This window comes from Alternaria ventricosa (genome assembly GCF_023758065.1).
Source record: "Alternaria ventricosa strain BMP 2768 chromosome Unknown scaffold_6, whole genome shotgun sequence".
NCBI classification, from domain to species: Eukaryota; Fungi; Ascomycota; class Dothideomycetes; order Pleosporales; family Pleosporaceae; genus Alternaria; species Alternaria ventricosa.
This window is the reverse complement of record NW_026055686.1, coordinates 1,639,248-1,664,794: the sequence shown is the minus strand read 5'-3', so window position 1 is coordinate 1,664,794 and position 25,547 is coordinate 1,639,248. Positions and strand designations below refer to the sequence as shown.

Genomic DNA, 25,547 nt, shown 5'->3' with positions numbered 1-25,547 from the left:
ACTACCAAAGACAACGTATACCTCAAGACGCCGCGTACACCTTGCTCCTGCGCAATGCTCCTTCTCCTGCAGTATTCATACACTATTTGCACTGTCTTCTGGCCCTCCAATGTCTGCTTCGATTAACCTGCAAGTGCCAATAACTGGGTCCTGGTCTGATCATGCGCTGTACATCCGTTGTCGAGTCGCGTCTCATTTCGCGGAGCCGTTTTGACCCTTCTCCTTGCTCTTCCTGAACTTCTGAATCTCCACGTCAACAGCCTGGTCTATCCGGCGCTTGAGTTCGGGGCGGTAGCCGAGCATGAAGAGTATCTCGAACCAGACGAAGAACGGAGCCAGGAAGATGGCCTGCACAAGGTTGTCCAGAAGCGCTGGTGCTCTTCCTTCGAACTTTCCGTGTCCGACAAACTGGGCGATCCAGCATGCGATGTTGATTGCGCCGGCCCACGAGTTGGCAGTCGCACCGTACGTGGACGTGAGATGGTTCGCATACGCGGTGCTGCCGATAAGGATCGGAGCAATCATGGCACCTGCGACAGGTTCCATAAGGATGTACAAGGTTGAGTACAGAACGGCTCCGGCCGTGCCGACGTTGAGCGGGAGATTAGGTACCGAGAGCCATGACGGTATGGGGACGGCAGGCGTGTTGGTGAGCTACTGCTGTGTTAGATGTGCCGCGATGAGAGCAGTCGGATTCCTCACCAGTAGGAAAGACGTCAACAGGATCGGAGGTACACAGAGCAGATGTATGCCGACGTTGACCTGACACATGGCATGTTAGCTGACATGTGAAGATGCTCTCTGACGGCAGAGCGTACTTTATTATGGTGGTATGCTCCGTACTAGATTCCAGTCAGCCAAGTACAGACATCTGTTGAAGAATGACGTACGAAGACGAGTTGCTTCTCTAGATTGAGAGACATGGTGCCGGATGGGGAACGTGGGCGCGTGTCAAAGAGTGGGATGGACGTCAAAGGACTAAATCATGTCTTGGAAGCGCAGGGTGAAGAGTCGAGCTCGGGGAGTGTGGAAGGACCAGGGCACCGGCGGCGGGAGCCGAGAGATGATGGCGCAGGGTGAATGGGTATCACGACATGGGTGTGTGGGGGTGCGCAAGCTGGCAGGTGGGAGTTGGGTCGCTGCTCGGGCCTTAGCGAGTGATTTTCCGCGCCGAGAGCCCTGCAGCCCTTGGAGCTCACCTTTCTTGTCGCGACCATTGCACGCCTACAAGACACTCACTCCGCCCACATCTGCGACCACTGTACCCTCGGACTTGCACGGGCGCCGCGATCACACTGCAACTTGGGTGCATGGGCTGTTGCAAATAAGAATCAGGGCTGCGTTGGAGGCCGAAGGCGCGTCTCGCTGAAGCACGCGCGCTGCCTACCGTATACTGTCGACTCTTGACTGGGCCGCTCAGCATAAAGACAATAAAGTCGCGTAATAGCAAGGACGACGGTCCTGTCTTCACCTTGTCTCGATCTTCACCGTTGAACCGTGCAACTCGTCCACACCGCGCATCTCCTCTACCGTATCCGCCGTACAACGCGCAACATGTTCTTCCTCAAAGAGCTTGAGAAGACGATCCAGCTGCATCCCTCGTACTTTGGCCCGCTCATCCGTCAGCACATCCACCGCGAGCTGCTACAAAAAGAGGAGGGATCGAGCACGGGAAAGTACACCATCGTGTGCATTCTGGACTCGTTCGACATCTCCGATGGCAAAGTGATGCCTGGCTCCGGCTCTGCCGAGTACGTCGTGCACTATAAGGCGGTCGTGTGGCGGCCATACAAGGGCGAGGTGGTATGTGGAAGCGGCCGACGTGATTATCGAGTCCACTGCTAACCATATCAAGATGGACGGCATTGTCACCTCAGTACTCCGCACCGGCTTCTTCGTCGACTGTGGATCTTTGCAGGCCTTTGTGGGACGCAGTGTAAATCTCACCACACTAATACCTCCATCCATCACTAACAGCGACAGATGATCCCCGCTGAAATCAAGTTCGACGCGAACGCTACACCCCCGCAGTGGACCGACGACGGAGAGCAGGTTATCGAGAAGGGTACCAACATCCGCATAAAGATCAAGGGTCTGAGATCAGAGGTGGACAAGATGTATGCGGTCGGCACCATGAAGGAGGTAAGAAAGATGAACGCCGGCCTTGTCGACTACCGGCTAAGCGAAACTTCTAGGATTATCTTGGCCCATTGCCCTCATAGTAGGATGATTCGACGGCCATTGACAGTATGCGCCATTCTAGAGGGCCAGTGCGTGAGCAGTCTAATCAAACATACATATTCACTACAGAGCAGACGTTATTGTTCGGCGGGGCCATCTGGCAACTCATGCACAAACCAACACCGTCGTAGAAACACGAAGCGTAATAACGAATTCTTGGCTGTATCAGTACTCGTAGGGAGTAAGGCAATTGCTCAATTGGTTCAAGGTTTTGCAGAATCAGAGCAGATGTGGCTGTATTGAAATAACAGAGAAGGAAATCACACCATCTAGATTTGGCACAGTTTGTAGCGCCATTCTTCCAATAAATTCCCAGAATAGGCTTGAATAGGATCGCGTACCACAATCTCATTGTATGTAATGCAAGTCTTAGTGCAGCGCGGGCGGCCCCTTGCGTCGAAGAGTGGCTTGGGGCGTTTCGGCCAACACCAGCTCCCGCACCTCCGCGTGAACTCCGCAACTCCGCCCAGCTGGACACTGTTCATAACCCGCACCCGCGCCTTGCCACTATACCCTTTTCTTGAGGCTGGTCTCATCTGATCCTGCGTCGCCTTTTACTACAATGTTATAATTGCTTGCGTACTTGTTCTTACTTGATCATTACCATGCCGCGACAGCGCGCCGCGAAGGAGGAGGAGACGGAGCTGCTAACCAAGGAAGAGAGATCCGCGCGCACTTCAGAAGACGGCTACGAAACATCCATATCCTCGATTTCCACAACGTCGCTCGTCCTCGAACACATCAACGACCCGTCCCTCAATCGTGCGTCGCAACTGAAGCGTGGGGAGAAGTACACGGACGACGATGACGACGCAAGCCAGGCGCGCGAGCCGTTCGACGTCGAGGATGGGCGGTTCAAGGCCCCCATTGCTGTAGACAAAAAGACAAGGAGGTGGCTATGGATTGTGGGCACGGCCTGTGTAGCTGGATGGGCGCTTGCGCTTGTCTTCTTCTTGATGAACGGCAGCTACAAGCATGCTTCGTCCAGACCACACGACCCTCTTGCCAGTTCTACCAAGGGCTCAGGGAGGAAGATTACGTTGGACGACGTCTTCGGAGGCCGCTTCTATGCCCAACAGCAAAGCGTCGCATGGATACCGGGACCGAAGGGCGAGGATGGCCTGTTGCTTGAGAAGGGCTCGAGCAACGAGGAATACCTGGTCGTTGAGGACATAAGGTCCAAGGGCGAGGCAACGTCTTCTGCGAGCAAGACCACGCTGATGAAGAAGAACACATTTGAGGTGGATGGCACATACGTCTATCCCAGTGATGTTCAGCCAAGTAAAGACTTCAAGAAGGTGCTTGTCACGTCGGATTACCAAAAGAACTGGCGACATTCCGGTACTGCGAAGTACTGGATTTTTGATGTTGAGACACAGACTGGCGAAGCTTTGGATCCGGACCAGCCAAACGGCGCAATCCAGCTAGCCTCGATATCTCCGCAGTCGGATGCCGTCGTGTTCACGAGAGACAACAACATGTTCCTGCGCAAGCTGAACTCCAAGGAGGTCATACAGATTACGAAAGACGGTGGCTCTGAGCTCTTCTATGGTGTACCTGACTGGGTATACGAGGAGGAGGTCTTCCAAGGAAACAGTGCGACATGGTGGTCTGAGGATGGCAAGTACATCGCTTTCCTGCGTACCGACGAGTCCACCGTCCCGACATACCCGGTCCAGTATTTCGTGTCACGGCCTAGCGGAGAGAAGCCTAAGGCTGGCGAAGAGAACTACCCCGAGGTTCGCGACATCAAGTACCCCAAGGCAGGCGCCCCCAACCCCATCGTTTCACTACAATTCTACGATGTCGAAAAGGGCGAAGTCTTCAGTGTCGAGATAGAAGACGATTTCAGCGACGAAAACCGTCTGATCACCGAGATCGTCTGGGCTGGAAAGACGAAGCAAGTACTTGTCCGTGAGACCAACCGCGAGAGCGACATCCTGAAGCTCGTCTTGATGGACGTCGAAAAGCGCACTGGCAAGACTGTAAGGACCGAGAACGTCGCTGAGCTGGACGGCGGCTGGATGGAAGTCTCACAGAAGACAACGTTCGTACCGGCTGATCCTGACAACGGCCGCAAGGATGATGGATACATTGATACAATCATTCACGAAGGCTACGACCATATCGGCTACTTTTCACCATTGGATAGTGACAAGCCTGTGTTGCTCACTCAGGGCGAGTGGGAAGTCGTTGATGCGCCTTCTCGTGTGGACCTGAAGAACAACCTGGTGTACTACGTTTCAACCGAGAAGAGCTCCATGGAACGACACGTCTACTCTGTACTCTTGAACGGTACTGGAAAGAGCGAAATGCTGGAGAATGGAGGCTCAGGCTACTACGACGCTTCCTTCTCAGCTGGTGGCTCTTACGCCTTGATCACCTACAACGGTCCCGGAATCCCATGGCAGAAGATCATCAGCACGCCATCGAACAACGATAAGTACGAGAAGGTCATTGAGGAAAACAAAGCGCTTGACCGCTTTGTACGCCGGCTTGAGATGCCCATTCTCAACTATCAGACAATCAACGTTGATGGCTTTGAGCTGAACGTCCTCGAGCGTCGCCCGCCGCACTTTAACCCGAAGAAGAAGTACCCTGTTCTCTTCTACCAATACAGCGGGCCGGGGTCGCAGGAAGTCAACAAGAAGTTCAAGGTTGATTTCCAGTCGTACATTGCCGCCAGTCTCGGGTACATTGTGGTGACAGTGGACGGGCGAGGTACGGGTTTCCTTGGGCGGAAGCTTCGATGCATCACGAGAGGCAACATTGGATACTACGAGGCGCACGATCAGATCGCCGCGGCCAAAATCTGGGCCAGCAAGAAGTACGTGGACGCTGATCGACTTGCGATCTGGGGCTGGAGTTACGGTGGTTTCAACACACTGAAGACACTCGAGCAGGATGGAGGAGAGACGTTCAAGTATGGGATGGCTGTCGCTCCTGTGACTGATTGGCGGTACTATGGTAAGAAGACTCACGGTACTCATCTACTTCTCTAATTCTTTCCCGCAGATTCCATCTACACGGAGCGCTACATGCACACGCCGCAGAACAATGCCGAAGGCTACGACAATTCCACCATCACCGATGTCACTTCCCTAGCGAAGAATGTCCGCTTTTTGGTCATGCACGGTGTCGCTGATGACAACGTACACATGCAAAACACACTTACCCTGCTTGACCGGCTGGATCTTGCGGGTATCGAGAACTACGACGTTCATGTGTTCCCCGATTCGGATCATAGTATATACTTCCACAACGCGAATAGGATTGTCTACGACAGTAAGTGATTAGTGTGCCGTCGATACGACCAAGCAACTAACAGAATTCCAGAGCTTAAGTGGTGGCTCGTCAATGCTTTCAACGGCGAATGGTCGAGGATTACGAATGCGGTGCCCAAATCGCAACTTGATGCGAAGTCGATAGGGCGTGAGTCAAAGGCTCGACATGTATAGTGTTTGGCGCGTATAGAATGCGTAGGCGTTACAGGCGCAGGAATCCAATATCATTACCTTGCAACAACATTCTCATCAACTATCCTGAATTTCCAGATACCGTTGAATTTCGCAGCTAATAAGTCGACGAATGTAGAGAAGCCAGCTTAGATGCATGATGCAGTACTTGCTGATTCGCCGCTTTTGAGTACCGGAGTAAACCTGGGAATATGCTCAAGCAAGCCCCACACTTTGACGCGACTTTGAACTTTCTTGACAATCATGATATCGCGGTACGGTTATAAAAATGTCACTCAATACATTTGCAGGCCCAAAAGTGGCTGTCATGAGGAAGCTCTCATCAGCTTCTCTTTCCCCTCCCGAACCCCACTTTTGAAGCTACTACATCACACATCGCAAGCATGACGGCATCTTCGCCCATGCTCTTACATTTCTCGCCTCGACTAAGTTGTGGCTCGATATACAAACCTCAAATATCGACAAAATGAGTTTCGAGCCTAGCAACCTAGCCATCTGCGAAACATGCGGCACGCAATTCGACGTTCCGCTTGAGCAGCACCCGGAGACATGCCGGATCTGTGATGTATGTCCATCACCAATACCAAGAATCCAGAATCAGCACGGCCAGAAAACGAAACACAAAAGTAATAAAGCTGATGAATATCTAGGACCCTCGCCAGTACGTTCCCGCATCAGGACAATCCTGGACCTCGCTCTCCGCCTGCCAATCCCTCCAAAAGAACACTTTTGAGACGGATAAAGAAGACCCTCGCATCCACTACATAACCACTGCGCCTCTCTCTCCATCGGAACTTCCCCCAGGTCTGGCCGATTCTAGCACAACCCGCAAGCAACTTGGTATTGGTCAAAGAGCCATCTTACTGCAGACATCACGTGGCAATATCCTTTGGGATTGTGTCGCATTCTTAAACCCTGCTACCATCGACTTCATCAAGGGAAAGGGTGGGCTAAAGGCTATGGTGATCAGCCATCCGCATTTCTACACTACGCATTTGGAGTGGGCGAGTGTGTTTGGGTGTCCCGTGTATATGTGTGGCGATGATCAGACGTGGTTGAACCGAAAGGATCAGAATGGTGTGAGGAAGTTCGTCAAGGGAGTTACTGAGATTGAAGAAAGTGGGGGCGAGGCTAAGATGATTCAATGCGGTGGGCACTTTGAGGGCAGTGCGGTGCTGTGGTGGGACCGGAAGCTTTTCATCGCTGATACGTTTATGAGTGTGCCTGTCAGTCCTGTTCTCTTCCTTTTCGAAAATTGTTGAGCTTAACATGGCTAACAATCGCGATAGTCTGGATTCAGTAACGCGCACCGCGTGCCGGATACGACATCCTACTCGTTCATGTGGGCGTATCCCAACATGATTCCACTAACGCCCAAGGCTATCCATGGGATATGGAAGGCAATCAAGCCGTTCGAGTTTGACAGGACGTATGGAGGATTTCCGGGGCAGAACCTGAAAAGATCGGATCTGAAGAAACAAGTGCTCGAGAGCATGAAGATTTTCCTACGGAGGAGTGGACACGAGGACGCAGATGTGTATGAGGAGAGTACTTGACGGGAAGAGAACGTGAACTAGCATGGAATAGAAAGATGAACCAACATTACGTCTTTGGTCATGTACGTGCGGAATCTTGAAGGTTCGTCGCGGTTGTCTTCGGACATGGCAGCGAGGCAAGGGCTGATGATAGCTTGATGCTTCACTGACATGTGAACATTATGATTTACTCTCACACGGATGCTACAGGTACAACCGTTCAATGGAGGGAGACTTGGTGTCGTTGATGTAGTACAATGGCATGGACTGAAAAGATACAAGTACATTAGAAAGCCGCAGCACTTCACTAGGCTGTTCGAACACGTCGTAAGAAGCGCCGATGACAATGCCTCTTCCAACTCCGTGAGCTTGTTCACACTTGAATCCATACGCTTTCTCTCCTGTTGTGTGACTAGCGATTTAGTCTACCGCTCCGACGTTCCTTTTTGTTTTGTTTTTTGGCTTCGTGTGGAGCGAGTGGGTGTACAGGCGATGCATCCCAGCTCTTGTGTTAACGATACTTCTCTTTTTTCGAGAGGATCTGATTGGATGGGTTCATATGGAATTCGGAAGTTGTGAGTCGCTCGTCTGCGTCGCGTCACCGCAGTACCATGGGACGAGATGGAAGAACCAAAGTATGCAGTGTTGATGCAGGCAGTTGTACTTCTTCGAAACTATGACACGCACACGTTAGCGACCGCATATGGTGTTATCACGCAGGTCGAGCCGCTGGGTACCCGATCAGAGCCCTTGAAAGGCTTGGTACTTCTGGTTCGAGGATGCCACGCCACTGACCTATTTCTCATTCGCCGGAGCTAGAGAATGGTTAGTTTGTGAGCTTCCACCGATGGGCTTTGCACCTACGAAGCTCTGGCGGTGGAGAGATTGAAATCTTGGTACGTGACATCGTGTTTAAAGTTGTGATCCGATTATTGCACTTCGCTGGATGTGAATGTTAACTCTTTGATAGTGGCAGAGCAGCAGCAGCAGAGGAGAAAGACAGGGTTTTGTACTAGTTCTTAGGCGTACATTAGGAAAATCTACAAAGTTACAGAAGTTGTGCATAATGCACAACGACATGAGTACAGGTGCGAGGGCTCATTAAGCAACCACGCTAGCAGCGTCCACCACGAGCAATGCATGGAATACGACTACCAACACCGTTAAGACTTGCCTAATTGGACCTTGAAGGACGCCAACCCACAGAACAGACGCTCTCCGCTCCTTTGGATCAGTTCCATCGTCGGAATCGATGTTCGTTGTGCTTTCTCCATGTTCATGAGACTTCCGTAGCGCGCTAGGGGGGTTGACGGCATGCATTTTAATTGATATTAAGCGTGATATGCTTTTGAATTCCTCTAAACGTGCCTAGGTAATGATTTTACGATTGAGAACCACTTCGTTAAGGCTGATTCCACACCTAGGTATACTATGCATGACTTCAGACCCCCTTCGCGCGCGCTACGGTTTACACCGACTGCCATTATTAGTGGCAACGGCATGAAAACTACGTCGCGTTTGGTGGGTCGTAGCAAGGTGCGCAGGCAGTTGAAATGCGTCGCTGCCCAGAGCGAGAGTTGTGTTGGCTCGCTGCCGTTGGGGGTTTTGTTTCGATGGAGATCGCGATGGGGTCTTGTCTCAAGCTTTGCACGCTCGCGCTCGTATGGTTTATACTGTCAATCTCGTTGCGTGGATTTGCAAGCACCTGCTGGACAAGGCGGGATGGGATCAGGCTATCATCACAGAGCAACGCTTAGATTCCGTGTTGTTGGACCCGGTCTTTGGGACGAGGTGGAGATTTGGTCGGGCTGATGTAATGTTCTGCTCATGAATACCTGGCAAGTGCATGCACACCTGGCGCAGCATCATGAAGTGCACGTCGCTGCTCCAGCGCGGCTCGGCAGCGTTCGAGTCTTGCAGCAGGTGCGTCTTATTCCTTATCTCTTCCATGATCTCTGGCTGTAGTTGCGCTAGACTAGGCGGAAGGGGCGGAGCAGGAATCGCGTGACAAAAGCTACCTATGCAGCGTAACTCGTGTGACATGCTTAGCCTGTTACAGTAAGTTGGGTAATAGCTTACCGGGGCGCGGTGCTCCATCAGGCTGAGACTCAGCCACCACCGCGCGACGAGGTTGAAAACTGCACAGCCGCTTCATTATAAGCTAAACATCATATAAAGGGCTCTGAAGCAGTTTCTGCGTGCTGTGGGCTTAACGTGTTGATAAAAGGAGGCCTCACGCGCAACGAAGTAACTTAGTAGTTGCCATGTCGTTACCGCGATTTCCCCAGCCACCCACCCTCAGCCTCCCCACACCAACTTACACAAACATCACAACACACGATGCACCACCTACGCGAATCAAATTGCGGCTATGTAAAGTGTGCTCTTCACACTTCGTACTCCAAAAGCATGTTTCCCTGCTCAAAACCAATTTCGGCACATTAAACGAGATCTCCTCTCGAAGACCATGCGTCATCTGCGACTTCCTCTACATAATTCTGCAAAAGCAGATCGATGCGCCCCTCACACGCTGCGATGAAAACATAGGCTCAAAGAATGTCGGATGCTGGATACGAACGAATATCATGCTCCCCACGGAAATATTGGTAATCTACGACGGCGCAATGCGCTTTTGCTGTCAATTGATCGTCGATAGGCCTTGGAAACAACGGTCTGCTATGGACGTGGCTCTAGTCCCTCGCATGCGCAGCTGGCGATGTCATGGCGATGGATCCTTGATCAACCCTCGCTGGGTGTCCGGCTTCATTGACAGTTGCTGTGGTGCACATTCTGTACACGACCGCGCCAATGGATGTGGCAGCAGTAGTAGGCGAACATCAGACGAGAAAACGATGAAGCTTATTCTCATTGATACGCAAAGGCTTTGCCTTGTCGAAGCGGATACGACCTCGCGTTACTGTTCGCTCAGTTATGTCTGGGGTGGTGCTCAGGTTCTCAGGACCACAAGTGAGAATCGCGAGGTTCTCATGCGACCTGGGGCACTCGACAAGCTTTGCCCAGCGCCGGTTGTTCAGGATGCCATACAGCTTACTCGATCGATAAAGGTGAGATACTTGTGGGTCGATGGCCTTTGCATTCCACAAGACGAAGGGGTACTCACGGCTTTCTACATCAACCGCATGGACTACATATACTCGCAGTCAGTTCTCACTATTATAGCCGCATCCTCTACAAGTGCCATGGATAAGCTTCCCGGGGTACGAACTGGAAGCAGGGCACCGCAGCAAACGCCCAAGATCGGACCCATGCGCTTAGTAAGAAAAACTCAGGAATTGGGAGTGCATCTCGACGATGTCACATATGAAGGTCGTGCGTGGAGTAAGCGCTGTATGGAAAGTTCAAAACAAGATGGTCACTAACCTCACTTTAGCCTTCCAAGAACGAATCCTGTCGACCCGATGCCTTGTCTTGACACATCTTGAAGCGTTTCTGACCTGCCCTTCGGTGCTATTCAGCGAGCTGTATGGCAGTCTTCCCGAGGCGTGCATACGCTTCCATCCGCTACGAAAGCTCGTCCCGATAAAAGCCAGATGGGACAGCTTACGTGACATTATATCGTATCGCGATCTTGTCATCTCATTCACGAAGAGAAACTTAACATACGACACTGATATCCTACGCGCATTTGCCGGAATAAGCGCATTCTTGGAGTCCAAGATGATCAAGCCCGAACGCATGATCTATGGTCTTCCTAGTACGGATCTTATCCTGGCAATGTCGTGGGTGTCTCAAGGCCTCTCAGCTAGACGCTACACATGCACATCCATGGATGGTGTAGGGATCTCATCGCTGCCCAGCTGGTCTTGGGCTGGATGGACAGGCAGGAAGAGCTGGCTACCGCCGTTTGGCTGCAACCAAAGTTCCAGACGTCTATATGTCAAAGACGTTGAGATCGTGTCATTTGACGAGAACCTCGCTGGCTATTGCCTGCCAAAGGGCACGGCAACACCGTGCATGTTAAAATTCTCAGCAACTTGCCTGCCGACATCACAGTTCTTCACCAGCAAGTACAGAAGTGGACCATCGAAAATGGCGCATCCGCACGCTACAACGAATCATTACGAGCTTCCTTTACCTGTGCTAGAGAGCGTGTCTCTCGGACCTCCTTACCGGGTTTTAGTGGCTTTTGGTGTCGAGATGGAGGAACTGCAAGATCGAGGAACCTTTCTGATACATCTAGCTGACGAACTCGCGTGGTTCGAGGAAGACAAAGATGCCCGCAAGTTGTATCCCAAGCCCTTTGATGAATTTGAAGCCCGTGCATTGTATAGGGACTGTTGGGCATCGGTCTACTCAAGCTGGGCCCCCAAGGAGTGCCTTATTGCTAGGTGGATTAACGACGACTGTACCGTCTGCGAACGAATCGGATTCGCAAAAATGGGAAGCTATTCGACTTATAGTTGGGGCATAGAAAGAGAGCAGCGAGTCCTGTTAGAAAGAGAGCAGCGAGTATTATATCTTAGTTAAGGATAATTAGAAGGAGTGTTGTCACCATTTTTAACACTGCTGTTGTTGCTATTGCTGCCTTTCTATATTAGAATAGAGGAAACTTCTTTAGGCCTTAACAGGCTTAAGATTTCATATTAATTATAGTCTTCATAGCTCTTAGTAGTAAATAAAGAATAAAGACTTGTTGCACGTAGAAGCTGTCTTAGAAAATTCAGGTATCCTTGTAATACCCTACCCCTGACAACCCCCTTACGGTGCGCGCGCCACGGTTTAGAACGCATGAAAAGCGTCGTAGGGCTACGTGTAAAAGTAGCCTGCATCCTCACCGCTTCAACTGTGACGTCGTCTTGATTTATGGTCATTTTGAAATGCTGCTCAGTTGACTTCGATACCACAGCCTTGCTCGACGCTCCCATGGTGTCATATGTGAGATCATTGTTGAATGGTATCTCAGTGGCTAGGTGCAGTGTTGACGCATGGGCTTATCTACCCCGATGCCAGGCGTACACAGCTCTAGGCGCACGATAAGGCTGATCCGATGGTTGAGCCGCATGTCTCAACCAACCAGTAAGAGCACAACAGAGATCGGAAGTCTTCACAATTAAGGAACTCTGGTTCAGTACACCTTAGAAGTGCGATGCTCGTGGGCAGGACGAACAGTGCCAAATCAGCTTATTGATCTAGCAATGGTATACGGCTAAAAAGATGAAAGCGCACGCTAGCAAGTAGAAGGAACATTGACAACCGTTTTGTGGTGCTACTCTAAGCAATCCAGTACCATATCTTCTGCATAACATTCTTCGGCACAGGTGCACCGGTAATATCGTCCTTGCACAACTCGTTCATCTCTCGCACACCCGTCATAACATCGATGTGTTCGACCTTGATAGCAAACGGCGTTCTGAAGTATATCTTGTGACCAGCGTAAAGTACGATGAAGATTGGAATGGTGATGTAAGCGGCAAGGAAGTCGGACACGGACCAGTTGGCGGGCACAAAGACCTGGAAGCCATTGGTGAGAGTCAGGAGCGACACTAAGCCGAGGACAAAGTATGTCAAATATGGCTGGAAGGGCGTGCGGTAGGGCAGAGACTCGAGCAAGTTGTTGAAGATCATGGCCTTGCGGAAGCGGATGTACGTGATCATGACGACGATCCAGGCAATGAATCCAGAGATGGTGGAGATATTGGAGAACCACAAGAAGACCTGGGCGCCAGTGCTGGAGACATTCAGGTACGCGAGGAGTCCAATGGCCCATGTGGCGAGAACAGCCACGTATGGTACACCTTTTTTGCTTGTCCTGCCGAAGATCTTAGGTGCTTCTCCGTTGAGAGCCATACCATACAAGACACGGGATCCGGAGAACAAGAAGGCGTTTCCGGCAGACCATGCTGATGTCAGGACAGCCGCGTTGACGACGTGGTTCAGACCTACGATTCCCGCACGCTGGATACCAATGACGAAGGGAGAGGCGGAAGCGTTGGAGCTCTTGCTGAGGAGGCGATCATCGTCTGATGGGACAATAACACCGATGATGAAGCTACCCAGACCGTAGAAGATGGCGAGACGGTAAACAAAGCGGCCAGCAGCCTTGGGAATATTCCGGCGCGGGGCAATAGTCTCTCCAGCAGCGAGCGCAATCAATTCAGGCGAAGTGATGAAGGCAAATCCAGCCCGGACGAAGGCAGTCCAGTAAGCTAAGAAACGCCCGGAGTTCCCTTCCACAATGTACGGCTTGAAAGCTCCAGGATTGTTCCAGTACCTGAACCCGAGCCGGCCTTGGTCGTTTGGGCTGCCACCAAGCATGATCACAAAGCCGAGAATAACAAGACCAATGATGGTGATGAACTTGATAGAAGCGAACCAAAACTCGGCTTCTCCGAAAACCTCGACTGCGACGATGTTAAGGAACAAGACCACGACCAGGAAGATGGTGATCCAGACAGCATTGTGGACAGGCGTCTCCCAGTACTCGACAAGGATTGCTCCAGCTGTAGCTTCAGCGGCCACTAAAATCGCGTAGGCGTACCAGTAATTCCAACCAGCGGCGAATGCGAGGCTCGGGTCTACGAATCGCTTGATGAAGTAAGGGATAGTAATACCGCGCATGGGAAGGTAAGTGACGATTTCAGCCAGGTTATTCATGACGTTGTAAACAACAAGCATCATACTGAGGTAGGCCATGAACAACGGAGCAGGACCGACAAGGGCTAGAATAGATCCAGATCCGATGAAGAGACCAGTTCCGATAGCACCACCAAGCGCACTGACAGGATGTTAGCGATAAGTTCAGCCACACGAGAGAACGCAGACTTACAGAAACTGGATGTGTCGACTCTTCAGTCCACGATGTGTGTCTCCTCCTCGTCCAGTCTCACCACCAACAGTAGCGGCGCCGTGAACAAACGGCTCTTCGAAGCCAACCTGACTCTCATCGTAGCCATACGGCACAGCCTCAGGCTTCTCGTCGGCCATGTGGTGGTTCGGCATGATTGACACGAGACAAAAGGAAGGCTTGGTCGGTGGTACCAATCTTGCTTTCGCTCTAGAGGGGATGTCTAGTGGTTATATAGAACTAACTAGATGACAAAAGCGGCTGAAGAACGCGCCGGTTGTGATAGCAGTTTTTTCAACAAATGTGGTGTATGGCCCGGCGCGAGAGGAGGATTAATCCACGTTGGCGGTTCGGACCTACCCAAACGTGGTACGGCTTCGGTGGCCAAGTCCTTATCGAACGTATGGGACGATCGTAGCCCAGACCCTTGTTAGAACGGGTTCTGGGGAACCAATTATCGTTGGCTAGTGCAAACTACCGGTAGGAAAGGCGGGGAAAAATACCTCGAGCGCTGTGATGGTTGCAGCCCGTTGCTTAACTCGTATGATGACGTCCCCTCTGCGCGGCGCGCATTCCTTCGGGTTTACTTCCTTGCGCCACGGGCACTGTTCATCTGTTGGTGTTTGGAGATGCGCCCTGCGCCTTACCTGTAGGGTGATGTGAAAACAACTGAGCCGACGTAAACCGCGCGTATTATGTGCATGAGGCTCAAACTGGGCTTTCCAGAGCTCGAACAAGCTTCTGGAAATACGCCTAGAAGCCTTAGCGCTCGAGGTATCCGCCGCTGGTTTGCGAGCTGGGTCTGGGTACAAATGGAGCTGATCATGGGGCGCATGGAGAATGCAGACTGACAGTTCATTGCAAAACCTGGGGATGGCGGGGATGGCGGTTCGTGCTTCATCCGGCGGCGCGAGTGTCTGGTTTCACCGGACAAGCCGCCGATGATACGAACCAAGACTGTGTGCGCTGTATAGTAGAAGACGCAGTAGCTCGACATGTTGGTACTCGCTTAGAAGATTCTGACATTGGACTGTAATGCTATTAGGCCTCCTTCGTTATCATAATGTGCTACTCTTATCTTCAGTATTCGTGCCGTCGAGGATTTCAAACGTAACACTTTCACCCAGGCAGGATCTCAGAAGCTTGGACGTCGCTTGGAGGATACTCGCTGCGGGTCTCTTGTGGGTACATCATCCGTAGGGCCATGCAACTATGGCGCGACCCATCGTCCTACCAGACATCAATCTAGCAGCTTTAGCATGTACTCGAATTTCTGAGTGAAGGAAGCCTTTTCGCATTTCATCCTAGTACTTACTTACTTGCCGACCTTCAAGAAGAAGCTGGCTGTCAGCTTCGGTAAACGTCAGCGGGTAACACTGCGCGGGCGTCCACCCCAGTCGACACGGCTGGTCCTGCAATCCTGCGCACACCAACATGTGGGTCTCCTGATACCATTCAGTCCACCTGCATGCCCTTTTTTGAAGGCAGGTAGCAACATACGACATGTACTCTTAGAGCACACTCATCTCTGTCGTTGAGCGCACATAACCCATAGCATCGCGCAGGGGCAAGTCCCATGTCTGGTCATGTAAGCTTACAACAGCCCAATATCCTCTACAGCCGATCATATCTCAAAATGTAAGTTGGGTCGTTCTCATGGACCTGTCGAGTTGGTTGGGTCAAGCTTTGAGGGTCCTTGGAAGGAACAATAACCCCTCACCAAGCTTTCTGCACCTGCCCGCGGCAGGAAGCGAAGGCACGGAGATGACACCATATGCGCGCGTCGCGAACGTCATACCGCAGACGTGTATGCACGCGCTTCGAAGCTACAATCCCCGTCGACCCTAGGAACCAACATAAAGCATCAATCGGGAAGTTCGCGATATGATTTCGCAGGTTGTGATCGACAAGGTTCTCTCCAAAGCGCAGGAAACTGCGTCACATAGCTGGGAGTACGGCACCGTATTCGAAGCGCTACTCGAGTACAGAGATCCTCATTACAGCATCTTCCATGACCCATTTCCAGGGGGCAAGATACCAGAGTTGACGGTAGAGGGTGTAGAAGCGTTGCGATATGTGAAACCATTCATACAGACGAATAGCGCGAGACTGTGCGAAGGTAACGGTAAGCTCTCTTCTCTCAGACTTCGTCTAACGCATGCTAAAGGCAGTAACTAGGTTCGTCGTCCGATCCGACATCTCTCTGTATTCCAGCCTTGTTGCTCTACAATTCAACAACCTCCCAAGCGCCTGACAATCCTTACCTCTCCGCTGTAAATCGCCAGCTGCATGACCTGCTCTCCACCACGCCCAGATACAGCAATGGCGCGATATCGCATCGCGATGCGTACCCTTCTTTGTGGGCAGATTTCGTCTACATGGTACCGCCTGCTCTTGCATACCACGGTGTCTTCACCTCGGACATAGGCATGGTGAAAGAGAGTGTACGGCAGTGCCAGCTATACTGCGAGGTGCTGAGCACATCGAAAGGGTATTGGCGACACATCGTCAATGCTGAGGGCACGGGCAGCGTGAAGAGCGATGACGGCGCGTGGTGTACGAGCAATGCCTGGGCTGCAGCTGGGATGGCTAGGGTCCTAGCAACATTGCGCAAATCTCAATATGGATCGGAAACCGCTGATGAGCAGAAGATGCTACTAAATATGACCAAAGGCATTCTTGACGGCGCGATAGAGGCTGATACTGATGCATCGGGCCTGTTGCGCAACTATCTCGACAACGAGACATGGTTTCCAGAGGTCGCGGGAACCGCGTTGATGGCAGCTACGGCCTTCAGAATGGCGCTCCTCGAGCCTGGCACATTCGGGGAACGGTATGTAGGATGGGCGACGTGTAAGTTAGAGTCTGTCAGTCGCTATATAGATGAGGAAACTGGTGTTGCGGCACCTGTGGTCAACTCCCTGAAGGAAGGTCAGCGGACGCCGCTCAACGGTATCAATCCGGAGGGACAGGCTTTTGTAGTGTTGCTATACGCTGCATGGAGAGACCGGAGGACTGTTGCAGAAGATGCATCCGTCCCGATGGCCGGAACTGACGCGTCGAGGACATGAGCAGCGCGTGCGGCAGTGGCTCGCGTCATTTGTACCTCGGCAAATCCGACTCCTCACGTCAACCAGGACTCTCCGACATGCAATGGAAGCCATGCTTTCAATCACGAAGTACGTGACATAAGTAAAACTGCATTTCACATTGAGAGGTCAAATTTCGCCCGTCTTGCGCTTAATCTTTTAACCCGACATGATGTCCGCCAATACCCCCGTGATCATCGGCGTAGGCGACATCAAGAACCGCTCCACCGCCATCGCGGATGCGAAGGAGCCCGCAACATTGATGCTAGAAGCCATCCAGAAAGCCATCAACGACACTGCATCTCTTTCGAAGACTGACCTGCAGTCAGCAATCGACAGCGTCGATGTCGTCAAGACGTGGACTTGGCCGTATCCAGATCTACCCGGGCTTTTGGCTGAGAAGCTGGGCGTTGATCAGAGTCTGAAATGGAAGAGATATTCCGAACATGGAGGCGATAAACCAGGCAAGCTCTTCGACGAGGCCGCTAAGAGGATTGCAAAAGGCGAATGTAAAGTCGCGATTGTAACTGGAGGTGAAGCATTAGCTTCGTGTACGTACTACACACCTTTCTGCCTCCTCCACTCATCGCTGACTGTATCAGTATCCGCATGCGCAGCCGCAAAGAAGCTTCCTCCACCAGGCTGGACAGCTCCGTCCGAAGCTGTAGATTCGGTCTTCACGCCAACAGGTCGCGACCTAGGAAATAGTGCGGTTTCCTCTCTCTGGCAAACCCTTTCTTCTACTGACTCTGGCAAAGACCTCGGTGCTATTCACAAGATTGGTGCGCCAATACATGTCTACCCGCTTTACGAAAACGCGTTCCGTGCGCATCGCGGGCAGACGCTGAAGGCAAACCACGAAGAGAGTGCAAAGCTGTATGCTGAATTTGCCGACGTCGCAAAGAATAATGAGTACGCTTGGGGTCAAGGAGTTTCAAGTAGTGAGGAAGACATTAAGACTGTTGGCAAGAAGAACAGGATGATATGCTATCCTTGTGGGTTTCTCCTCTTTCCGCATTAGGAACGGACGCTTACATCACACGCGTAGATCCCCTGCTTATGAACGCCTTCAACACGGTTAATCTTGCCTCTGCAGTCATCCTTACGTCGACCTCCTTCGCCAAAACCTTAGGAGTTCCCGAGTCAAAATGGGTGTATCCGCTTGGTGGCGCAGGAACGAAGGACGCCGATGAGTTCTGGAAACGACCGAACTTCTACACATCGCCCAGTATATCGCGCTCTATAGATGCGAGTCTGAAGGTTTCTGGTGCGACCAAAGAAGAGATGGACATTATTGACATCTACTCTTGCTTTCCTATCGTACCTAAGATTGCAGCGCAACCTCTAGGGATACCTGTGGTAGATCATCAAAGGCCATTGACGATACTTGGTGGTCTGACATCTTTCGGCGGAGCTGGCAACAACTACTCGATGCATGCGCTCACTGAAATGACGCGGCAGCTGAGAGACGGCAAGGGCCAGAAGGGACTGGTACTCTGCAATGGCGGCGTTCTGAGCTATCAGTACGTCGTGATATTGTCGAAAGAGCCCAGAAGAGAAGGAAACTATCCGACAGAGAACCCTCTACCGCCGCAGATTACTGATGTGCCCGCGCCTGAGCTCGTTTTCGACCCAGAGGGCGAGGCTGTTGTCGAAACTTACACCGTAGAGTTCAACCGAGACGGCAGCCCGCTTCGAGGTCACATCATTGGTCGCGTAAAGAGCAGCAACAAACGTTTCCTTTCGAACCATGGCGATGAAAGTACATTGCGACAGATGGCCAGTGGTGCGGTCGAGATTGTGGGTAAAAGCGGATGGGTTTGGCAGGATGGTGAGAAGAAGGGGAGGTCGCTGTTTGCATTCGACAAGCCAGCAAGACTGTAGCGACTTATCAAGCGGGTGAAGTGAATGATGAGCTAGAATAGTTGCTATGAAGCGCTGACCGGTCGAGTGAATGGAAGTGCCATTCCTCTGCGAGTACATGTGGCGAATCTAGTTAGGTGGGCTACGAGCTGCCGCGGTTTAGACTTTGCACAGTCCCCTAGCCTACTTATCTACCCGGATGCAGTCCCTCGTCAACAATACACGCAGTCAACCATAGCTTTACCTTCTTGGTCTCTCCAACTCGTCTGTATTCATCTTCAAGATACTGCGGTGCCATCGGGCAACATCTCTCAGTCATGTCTTCCTCATCTGCAACACTAGACGGCATCGCGACTTCCCTATCTGCGATAAAACTAAACCCTACCATCTCATCACTTCCGACTGAACCCACTCGATCTTCTCTCGAAAAGCTTCCCCTAGAAGTCCGGCAGCAAATCTACCGATACCTCTTCAACAAACGCGACCCTGATTCACTCTCAGTCGCTGTCCGCCTTTGCTTCCGCCGTACCTTCCAAGCCCTCGAATCATCCGCGCGACCCATCCTCTGGAGTCTCATGTTGACAAGCCGCCAAATCTCACAAGAGGTGCGCACTTACTTCTTCGGCTTCTACTGCTTCAATCTCATACCTGCACACGGGAATCACGGCTACCAGAGTCTCTTCACGACCTTTTGTCTGAAGATTGGGGCACATAACCTTTCTCTTATCCGGAAGCTTTCGCTACCTTTGTACTCTATCCGTTTGTTCGACGAAAGAAACGGTCTGGTGGAGCAGTCGAGATTATGGTTTGCGTCGAATCTTCTGACGAAATTCCCTGCGCTTACCCATCTCGACCTGGGCTTGCATGTGCTCGAGTGTCTACCACGCGATCACTTGATCTTCTCAAAAACGCTACCAACGGCCGAGGAGATGAGAGTTATGAAAGAGTGGGAGTGGAGTGGTATCGACGCGAATATACCTTTACGAGAGTGCTTTGAGGAGATCGGCAGCGCTATACAGGGGAAGAACGTAGAAGTTGGGATATACTGGTGAGTGGGCTATGATTTCCGGACAGAGTCCAGCAACGTGTTCTTACTGACATGCGATGTAGGTCAGACTTGCTTCACCTGGAATTACTGCGGGAGCATAAATGGCAGACGTTTGAACGACTTGAGGCAGTCTATAAGGAGAGGCTGATGGGGATACTGCAGAAGTGGCTTAAAGCGAAGTCAGTGCAGAGCAAAGGGCCACTTCGAGGCTTTCGAAGGGTTGATGATCAATTTTCTCGTGGTTATGACATTGTGGATAACTACCATTGAGCTGTGGGGTAGAGAATAAGTTGGCAGATAGTGTGGAAGATAGGAAGATCACATAAGGAAGCATTTTGTGACTCAATGTTCTTAAAATCAGTTCAATGTCTTTCATACCGTATGTGCTATTGGTATAGTAATCGTTTGAAGACTTTTGCTGCTGCGCAGAAAGAAATAAGAGCTGAAGAAAGTCAAAGCAGATTTTTCATGGTCATCCAGCCACTGGGAGTATTGATCGCTTTAGCCAAGAAGGTACTAAAAGCCTTTGAGTCCGTCGCTGGTGGTGAGGCTCTGGGTAGAATCCAAACCCCACCGATAGAACATGCCGATGTTCTTGACCGGGCTTAGCAAACGCGACATGGTGAGGCGACATGTCTGGCAATTCAGATCAGCCGATATAGCGAAAGAATGGCGCAACAGTCACTTACTGATGAGATGATCAAGACCGCTCATACCACACTATGTTGAGCCCAAACCTCCTATCTCGAACTGTTTCACCAGGCTCGAAACCTGCAATCTTTAGGGCTTCTTGGTTTGCTACGTGCAGCCTTGATTTGATGTAAAAGTACACCCCAACCCTCTTGATTCCCATCCAGTTAGCCAAGAGAAGTTTCAGAGCTTCGGGGTTGCTGCGTGATCCCCAAAGACCCCAGAACACGGTCTGTATGGCACTTGCGTGATACGGCTGCAATGAACGCATCCAGCTGTCCATGTTTGAAGCAGGGTTGAGACAGGTCACCATGAATATGTTGTTCTGGAAGAAAAGTACACTTGTATCATGTCGGAATTGGCGGCAGGTTTGGGAGAGAGCCGTCTGCTCATGCCGATGAAGACCAATGCTATGTTTTCTGATGAGATAGTAAGATGGTTTTCCCAGAGATCTCTCATGGAGCACGTAAGTCTGGCCTCCTATAACGTAGTCGTAGATCTGGTTCCGAATCTCGGCTGGAAGGCGAAGGAGAGGTGAGTTGCTGTTATTACGGGCGCTGGAATCGATGTCATCAGCTACTTTCGAATGTCACAGGGCTTTGGAGATACTTACATGGCTGCCCGACGTAGTTTCTCACTTCCGGTGACGCGAGAAACCCTGGGCTTTGCGACTTTGCTTGTCGTCTTGGAAGCAGGAGTCTTTCGACTGCGTTTCTCGAGGCTAGGACGCGCCATGATGTGGTGTAAAGAGTTGTCGTCGTCAAAGTTGACAGCAAGGCCGCTTTATAGTCGGCTAACGTGAGGTCGAGCGATAGCGCCTGGTAGGTGGTGAGAGATGAGCAGCCATTGCAATGATGAAGGCAAAGGTGCACTTCAAATGCCTGAGAGTACCTCGTAATATTCTTAGCTAATAACATGGGCCGTAAATACAACATGAGCCATAGGCATGGTACTAGCCGACCGCTTTCCTCTAAACCCAAGCACCGCCGGCAACGTGATAGAGTTCCATCTGGGGACTCTCCCATGCATTCCATGGAAATCTTTGTATTTGAATAGTCGTTCTGCTCGTCATGCTGGCATGCATGCCTCCACCTGTAGCCTCACTTTCGCTCTCACTATCCTGCCTTTTCCACTCCTATTACCCAGAATCAAAACACCCCATCCCCCAAGCCCCGAAAGACAAACCACCTAGTAAACCCGTCTCGGAGCGTGCGAACGATGCGGCTGATCTCTCGAACTCCTATGCGGATGCCCAGAACGCGTAGAGCGCTTGCTTGAACTTCGTCTCGGCCTGGACTTCGATCTCGACTTCGATGAGTGCGATTGTGAGCGTGAACGTGAGTGCGATGACGATTTGCCGCTAAATCAGGCGAGTAACGCCACGAGGGCACTTGTGATACAAATGGTTGCGGTTGGGATGATGGATGTAGTGGATGTGGATGGATCTCTTCGTTTGGAGAAGGAACGATTGTCCCAAGATGAGAGTTTGGATGTTGAATTCGTGACAGCCAGATTCATGGGTCGTTACTTCCTCTTATACACCACATGGTGTGCAGTGCGGCATCTCACGTTGGACGTCACTTCCTCCCCACTAAGCGCTGATGACATGCGCTGAACCACACTATACAAACATCTAGGCCTCTAGGCCTGAGTTACCAACTCAATTGTTAGCATTTAGACCCGCGACACCCGGACCCTGCATGCGTCTGGTCGCTTGGCTGTGCGTGGCGTCCGGATGCTGGCGTCAACATGATTGGTTGATGGACTAGTAAAGTCTGTGGCGCATGTTCAAAATGACGTTCGCTGTGTATTTCGTGGACAGGGTCAATATGTGTGTAATACATTCGTAGATTCGCAAATCGTGTAAGAACGTTAAATCTTTACAACCCACTAAGCACGCTCTGTACCCCAACAGTTCCAACATCGTCTCTCCTAGCAATGAAGCCCTTCAGCTCCTGCGCATCCTGTCCACCCGCAGCCCTAAGCCTATCCCTCAACGCCTCCGGTCCAATAATGAACAACGTACTGACATCCGTCAGCACATCCATGGCACCAGGTTCCAGCTCATCGCCCGTAGGCCATGCTCTCACGAGCTCAACATAGCGGTTCATGTCCTTCGACACACTGAGACCGCCGACTTGTGAGATGGTGAACTTGAGCAAGTGGGATAGAACAAGAGAACGCAGACCGCGAGCGAGTTCGGCGAAGAAAAGGGAAAGGTTGCGGCCGGAGAGAGCGGCGGAGGCTTGAGAGGCGACGCGTGTTAGAAACGCGGAGACGTCGCGACAAGCTTGTGTTTCGGTTGTGACCATCAGATCGTCTTCTTTGGGTCGGAAGTCGGTCTTCTTTTGTTGAGACAGACATCTGCTCACCCAGTTGAGAGATGCTGTGAGTGTGAGATTGAGGATGTTGGATAGTTTGGATTCAAGGGTCGAAGTTGTGCTATTCGCGGACTTTTCGATGTCGCGGCGAATGGTGAGATTGGGTGTGCAAAGGGGGAGGACGATGGTTGTAGTGGTTTGTTGGAGAAGATGTAAGATTGTGGTGATAGCGTGTAGCGACGGGAAGTGGGCAAGATCAGGAGCTGTCTTGGAGTTCTCTTGAGAAACGGCATGGTCTTGTGCACTGTTTTGGTGTTAGTAAGGATGCGCAACTCAAGCAGGTATGACTTACGCGTCTAGTGCCGTCTCCAGATAGATCTCGCCCATCTGCCGTAACAGTAGGTTTAGTAGTATTTGCACGTCCTTCGGCGTCTCATTGCCAGGCGACAGCTCAAGTCCACGCCCAACACCTTCTGCTAGCCACTTGAGCATACGCTTAGCGACTGGTAGCGATAGCCTGCCATCTTCATCAGTCACCTCAATGTCTTTCTTCTCTTGTTGGTCTTCTTTCAAGCCAGCAATGCGAAGTAACGTTGCTTTTTGACTGGCAGGCAACTCGGTGCTTTCCAGGCGTTCCATGTACTTGTCACGAGCGGATGCAGCCAACTCCTTGCCTCGCTGGGCCAGCGATCCAAAGTACGAGGTTGGCATCTTACTACGTCGCGAGTGATAGATAGTGAACTTGAGCAATAGCGAAGAGTAAAGCTCCTCCAGGTTCTTCTTTTCGCGCTCGATATACTTCTCCCCAATAAAGTAAGAGGAGAAGAGCTCTTCCAGCTGCTGATCAAGGGTAGCTGCGACCGCTGAAGTAGCAGGCTCCGGGTGTTCTGTCAATCCATGTGATTTCAGGTCATCCACCAACTGCGTGATGTAGCTCCTAGACGCCTGCAATGAACGCAGAAAAGCGAGTGAGGATAGTTCTCCTGCTTTATCGAGCACCATCTCCAATCGACTTTGTATCGACTGCTGGAAGATGCGCTCGAGGAACTTGATGAGCACCTCCTCATAGTACGGGAATGCTCGTTTGATGATGGCGGACTCATCTTGAACGACAATCTTGACTTCGTCGATCAGAGACTGTAGCGTAGGCTCGACACCGGGTGGTTCCGCATCTGGATCTTGGAGGCGATCCCAGGTTTCTAGATCGGTCGCCAGGTCTTCGCCATTCAGTTGCATGCGGTCGATGAAGAAAGAGTGCTGGTTGACATATGTTCCAATGACACTAGCTCCGTCGTTGAACCCCTTGAGCGCAATGGCACAGTCGCGCATGCCAGCGTAGTTTGGACGCGCATAGCATTCCTGAAACTTGCTGAGGAGATCCTGCTCCAGGTTCTCCAAGAACTTCTCGATGACCTCCTTCGTGTTGTGTCTCGACTGGTGTACCGTTCTCCTCTTCATGCCGTTTTGTACCTCTCCGTTGACTCGCTGGCTGCCCTCTGGGTCGAGACGCGTGCTGATGCGTAGTAGTTGGCGTGCGATCTCAGCGCACCGTACTATGTCGCCGTTCTTTCGCTGGTCCTCGAGGATCATGAGCTCGCCCCGTTCGCTGACTTCTTGCCAGCATTCTATCAGGAACTTTGCGTCCAGGGCTCGCTTCCGCTGGCGATCGAGCTCTTCGAGTCGCTCTCCGATGCGCATGGCCACGTTGCCCCCAGTATCTGACCCTCCCTCATCATTGCCGTTCAGCGAGCTGTCTAGTCTTTGGAACTTGTCCATGGCCGTCTCCAGCCTTCTCCCAAGCGATTCGACATTCTGGTTGTGTTGCAGCTCCGCACGGCGCACAGCCGTGGAAAGCTCAGTCTCCTTCTCTTCTAGGTCTTCAGAGAGACTATTGAGCCGTGTGAGGGCGTGTTCGAACGTGCGAATGAGCGGCTTGGGGTCGAACGTCTGCTGGCCGGCAGCGCCTCCGGAGCGTCGTGTCGCAGGTACGGCAATTTGGGAGAGGTCCTCGATGAAGTCCTTGACAAGGAAATCTTTGCTCTATGAGAGTCAACAGAGGAAACCAAGCGGAAGCTGTACTGCTGCTTACGGTGAACTTCTCTAGGGTAAACTGCGGCGCGCGTATCGAATTCCTCGACGTCTGGTGGGTGAGTACCGACGAGCCATCGGAGCTGATGCGCTGCATGGTTGCAGAGGTGTTGGCAACTGCGCCTTGGGTGCTGGGTATCACTCGAGTCTACTATCACGGACGTCTATCGTAGCAGCCCAGCGCGCCAATGCCCCCGATTGCCCTGGAGCTGGTAATTGAGCTGTCGCGGAGCATGAAGTTGCCAGATATTGCTAGCGGATACTCTTCTTCACTCGCGCATGGTACTGGGCGTGAATGTCTCCTGTTGCAGTGTATTTGCATGTGGTGATGTAGCGTGTAACATGTCCGAGTCGCGACTGTGGCTTGTCGCACCCGTGGACACCCCACGCC

At 51.7% G+C, this 25,547-nt stretch overlaps 7 protein-coding genes across 7 annotated transcripts; 4 read left to right on the top strand and 3 right to left on the bottom strand.

Moving 5' to 3' along the window:
- Positions 1-192: 192 nt before the first annotated feature.
- On the bottom strand, positions 193-923 carry J4E93_004648 (uncharacterized protein; the record flags this gene model as incomplete). The annotated part of the gene is made up of 4 exons (XM_049342575.1): positions 193-654; positions 703-762; positions 819-842; positions 891-923. The coding sequence occupies 4 exons, from the start codon at positions 921-923 to the stop codon at positions 193-195; spliced, it is 579 nt and encodes a 192-aa protein (XP_049200727.1).
- Positions 924-1,554: 631 nt separating this feature from the next.
- Positions 1,555-2,222, top strand: J4E93_004647 (uncharacterized protein; the record flags this gene model as incomplete). Its single annotated transcript, XM_049342574.1, has 4 exons — positions 1,555-1,803; positions 1,856-1,936; positions 1,984-2,142; positions 2,196-2,222. The coding sequence occupies 4 exons, from the start codon at positions 1,555-1,557 to the stop codon at positions 2,220-2,222; spliced, it is 516 nt and encodes a 171-aa protein (XP_049200726.1).
- A 3,961-nt stretch (positions 2,223-6,183) lies between these two features.
- J4E93_004646 (uncharacterized protein) lies at positions 6,184-7,273 on the top strand (the record flags this gene model as incomplete). Its single annotated transcript, XM_049342573.1, has 3 exons — positions 6,184-6,282; positions 6,368-6,943; positions 7,007-7,273. The coding sequence occupies 3 exons, from the start codon at positions 6,184-6,186 to the stop codon at positions 7,271-7,273; spliced, it is 942 nt and encodes a 313-aa protein (XP_049200725.1).
- Positions 7,274-12,484: 5,211 nt separating this feature from the next.
- J4E93_004645 (uncharacterized protein) lies at positions 12,485-14,197 on the bottom strand (the record flags this gene model as incomplete). Its single annotated transcript, XM_049342572.1, has 2 exons — positions 12,485-13,988; positions 14,040-14,197. The coding sequence occupies 2 exons, from the start codon at positions 14,195-14,197 to the stop codon at positions 12,485-12,487; spliced, it is 1,662 nt and encodes a 553-aa protein (XP_049200724.1).
- A 1,744-nt stretch (positions 14,198-15,941) lies between these two features.
- Positions 15,942-17,128, top strand: J4E93_004644 (uncharacterized protein; the record flags this gene model as incomplete). The annotated part of the gene is made up of 2 exons (XM_049342571.1): positions 15,942-16,182; positions 16,236-17,128. 2 exons carry the CDS (start codon positions 15,942-15,944, stop codon positions 17,126-17,128), a joined length of 1,134 nt encoding a protein of 377 aa, XP_049200723.1.
- A 187-nt stretch (positions 17,129-17,315) lies between these two features.
- On the top strand, positions 17,316-19,030 carry J4E93_004643 (uncharacterized protein; the record flags this gene model as incomplete). Its single annotated transcript, XM_049342570.1, has 3 exons — positions 17,316-17,697; positions 17,749-18,141; positions 18,195-19,030. 3 exons carry the CDS (start codon positions 17,316-17,318, stop codon positions 19,028-19,030), a joined length of 1,611 nt encoding a protein of 536 aa, XP_049200722.1.
- A 3,597-nt stretch (positions 19,031-22,627) lies between these two features.
- J4E93_004642 (uncharacterized protein) lies at positions 22,628-25,253 on the bottom strand (the record flags this gene model as incomplete). Its single annotated transcript, XM_049342569.1, has 3 exons — positions 22,628-23,372; positions 23,421-25,108; positions 25,158-25,253. 3 exons carry the CDS (start codon positions 25,251-25,253, stop codon positions 22,628-22,630), a joined length of 2,529 nt encoding a protein of 842 aa, XP_049200721.1.
- Positions 25,254-25,547: the final 294 nt, after the last annotated feature.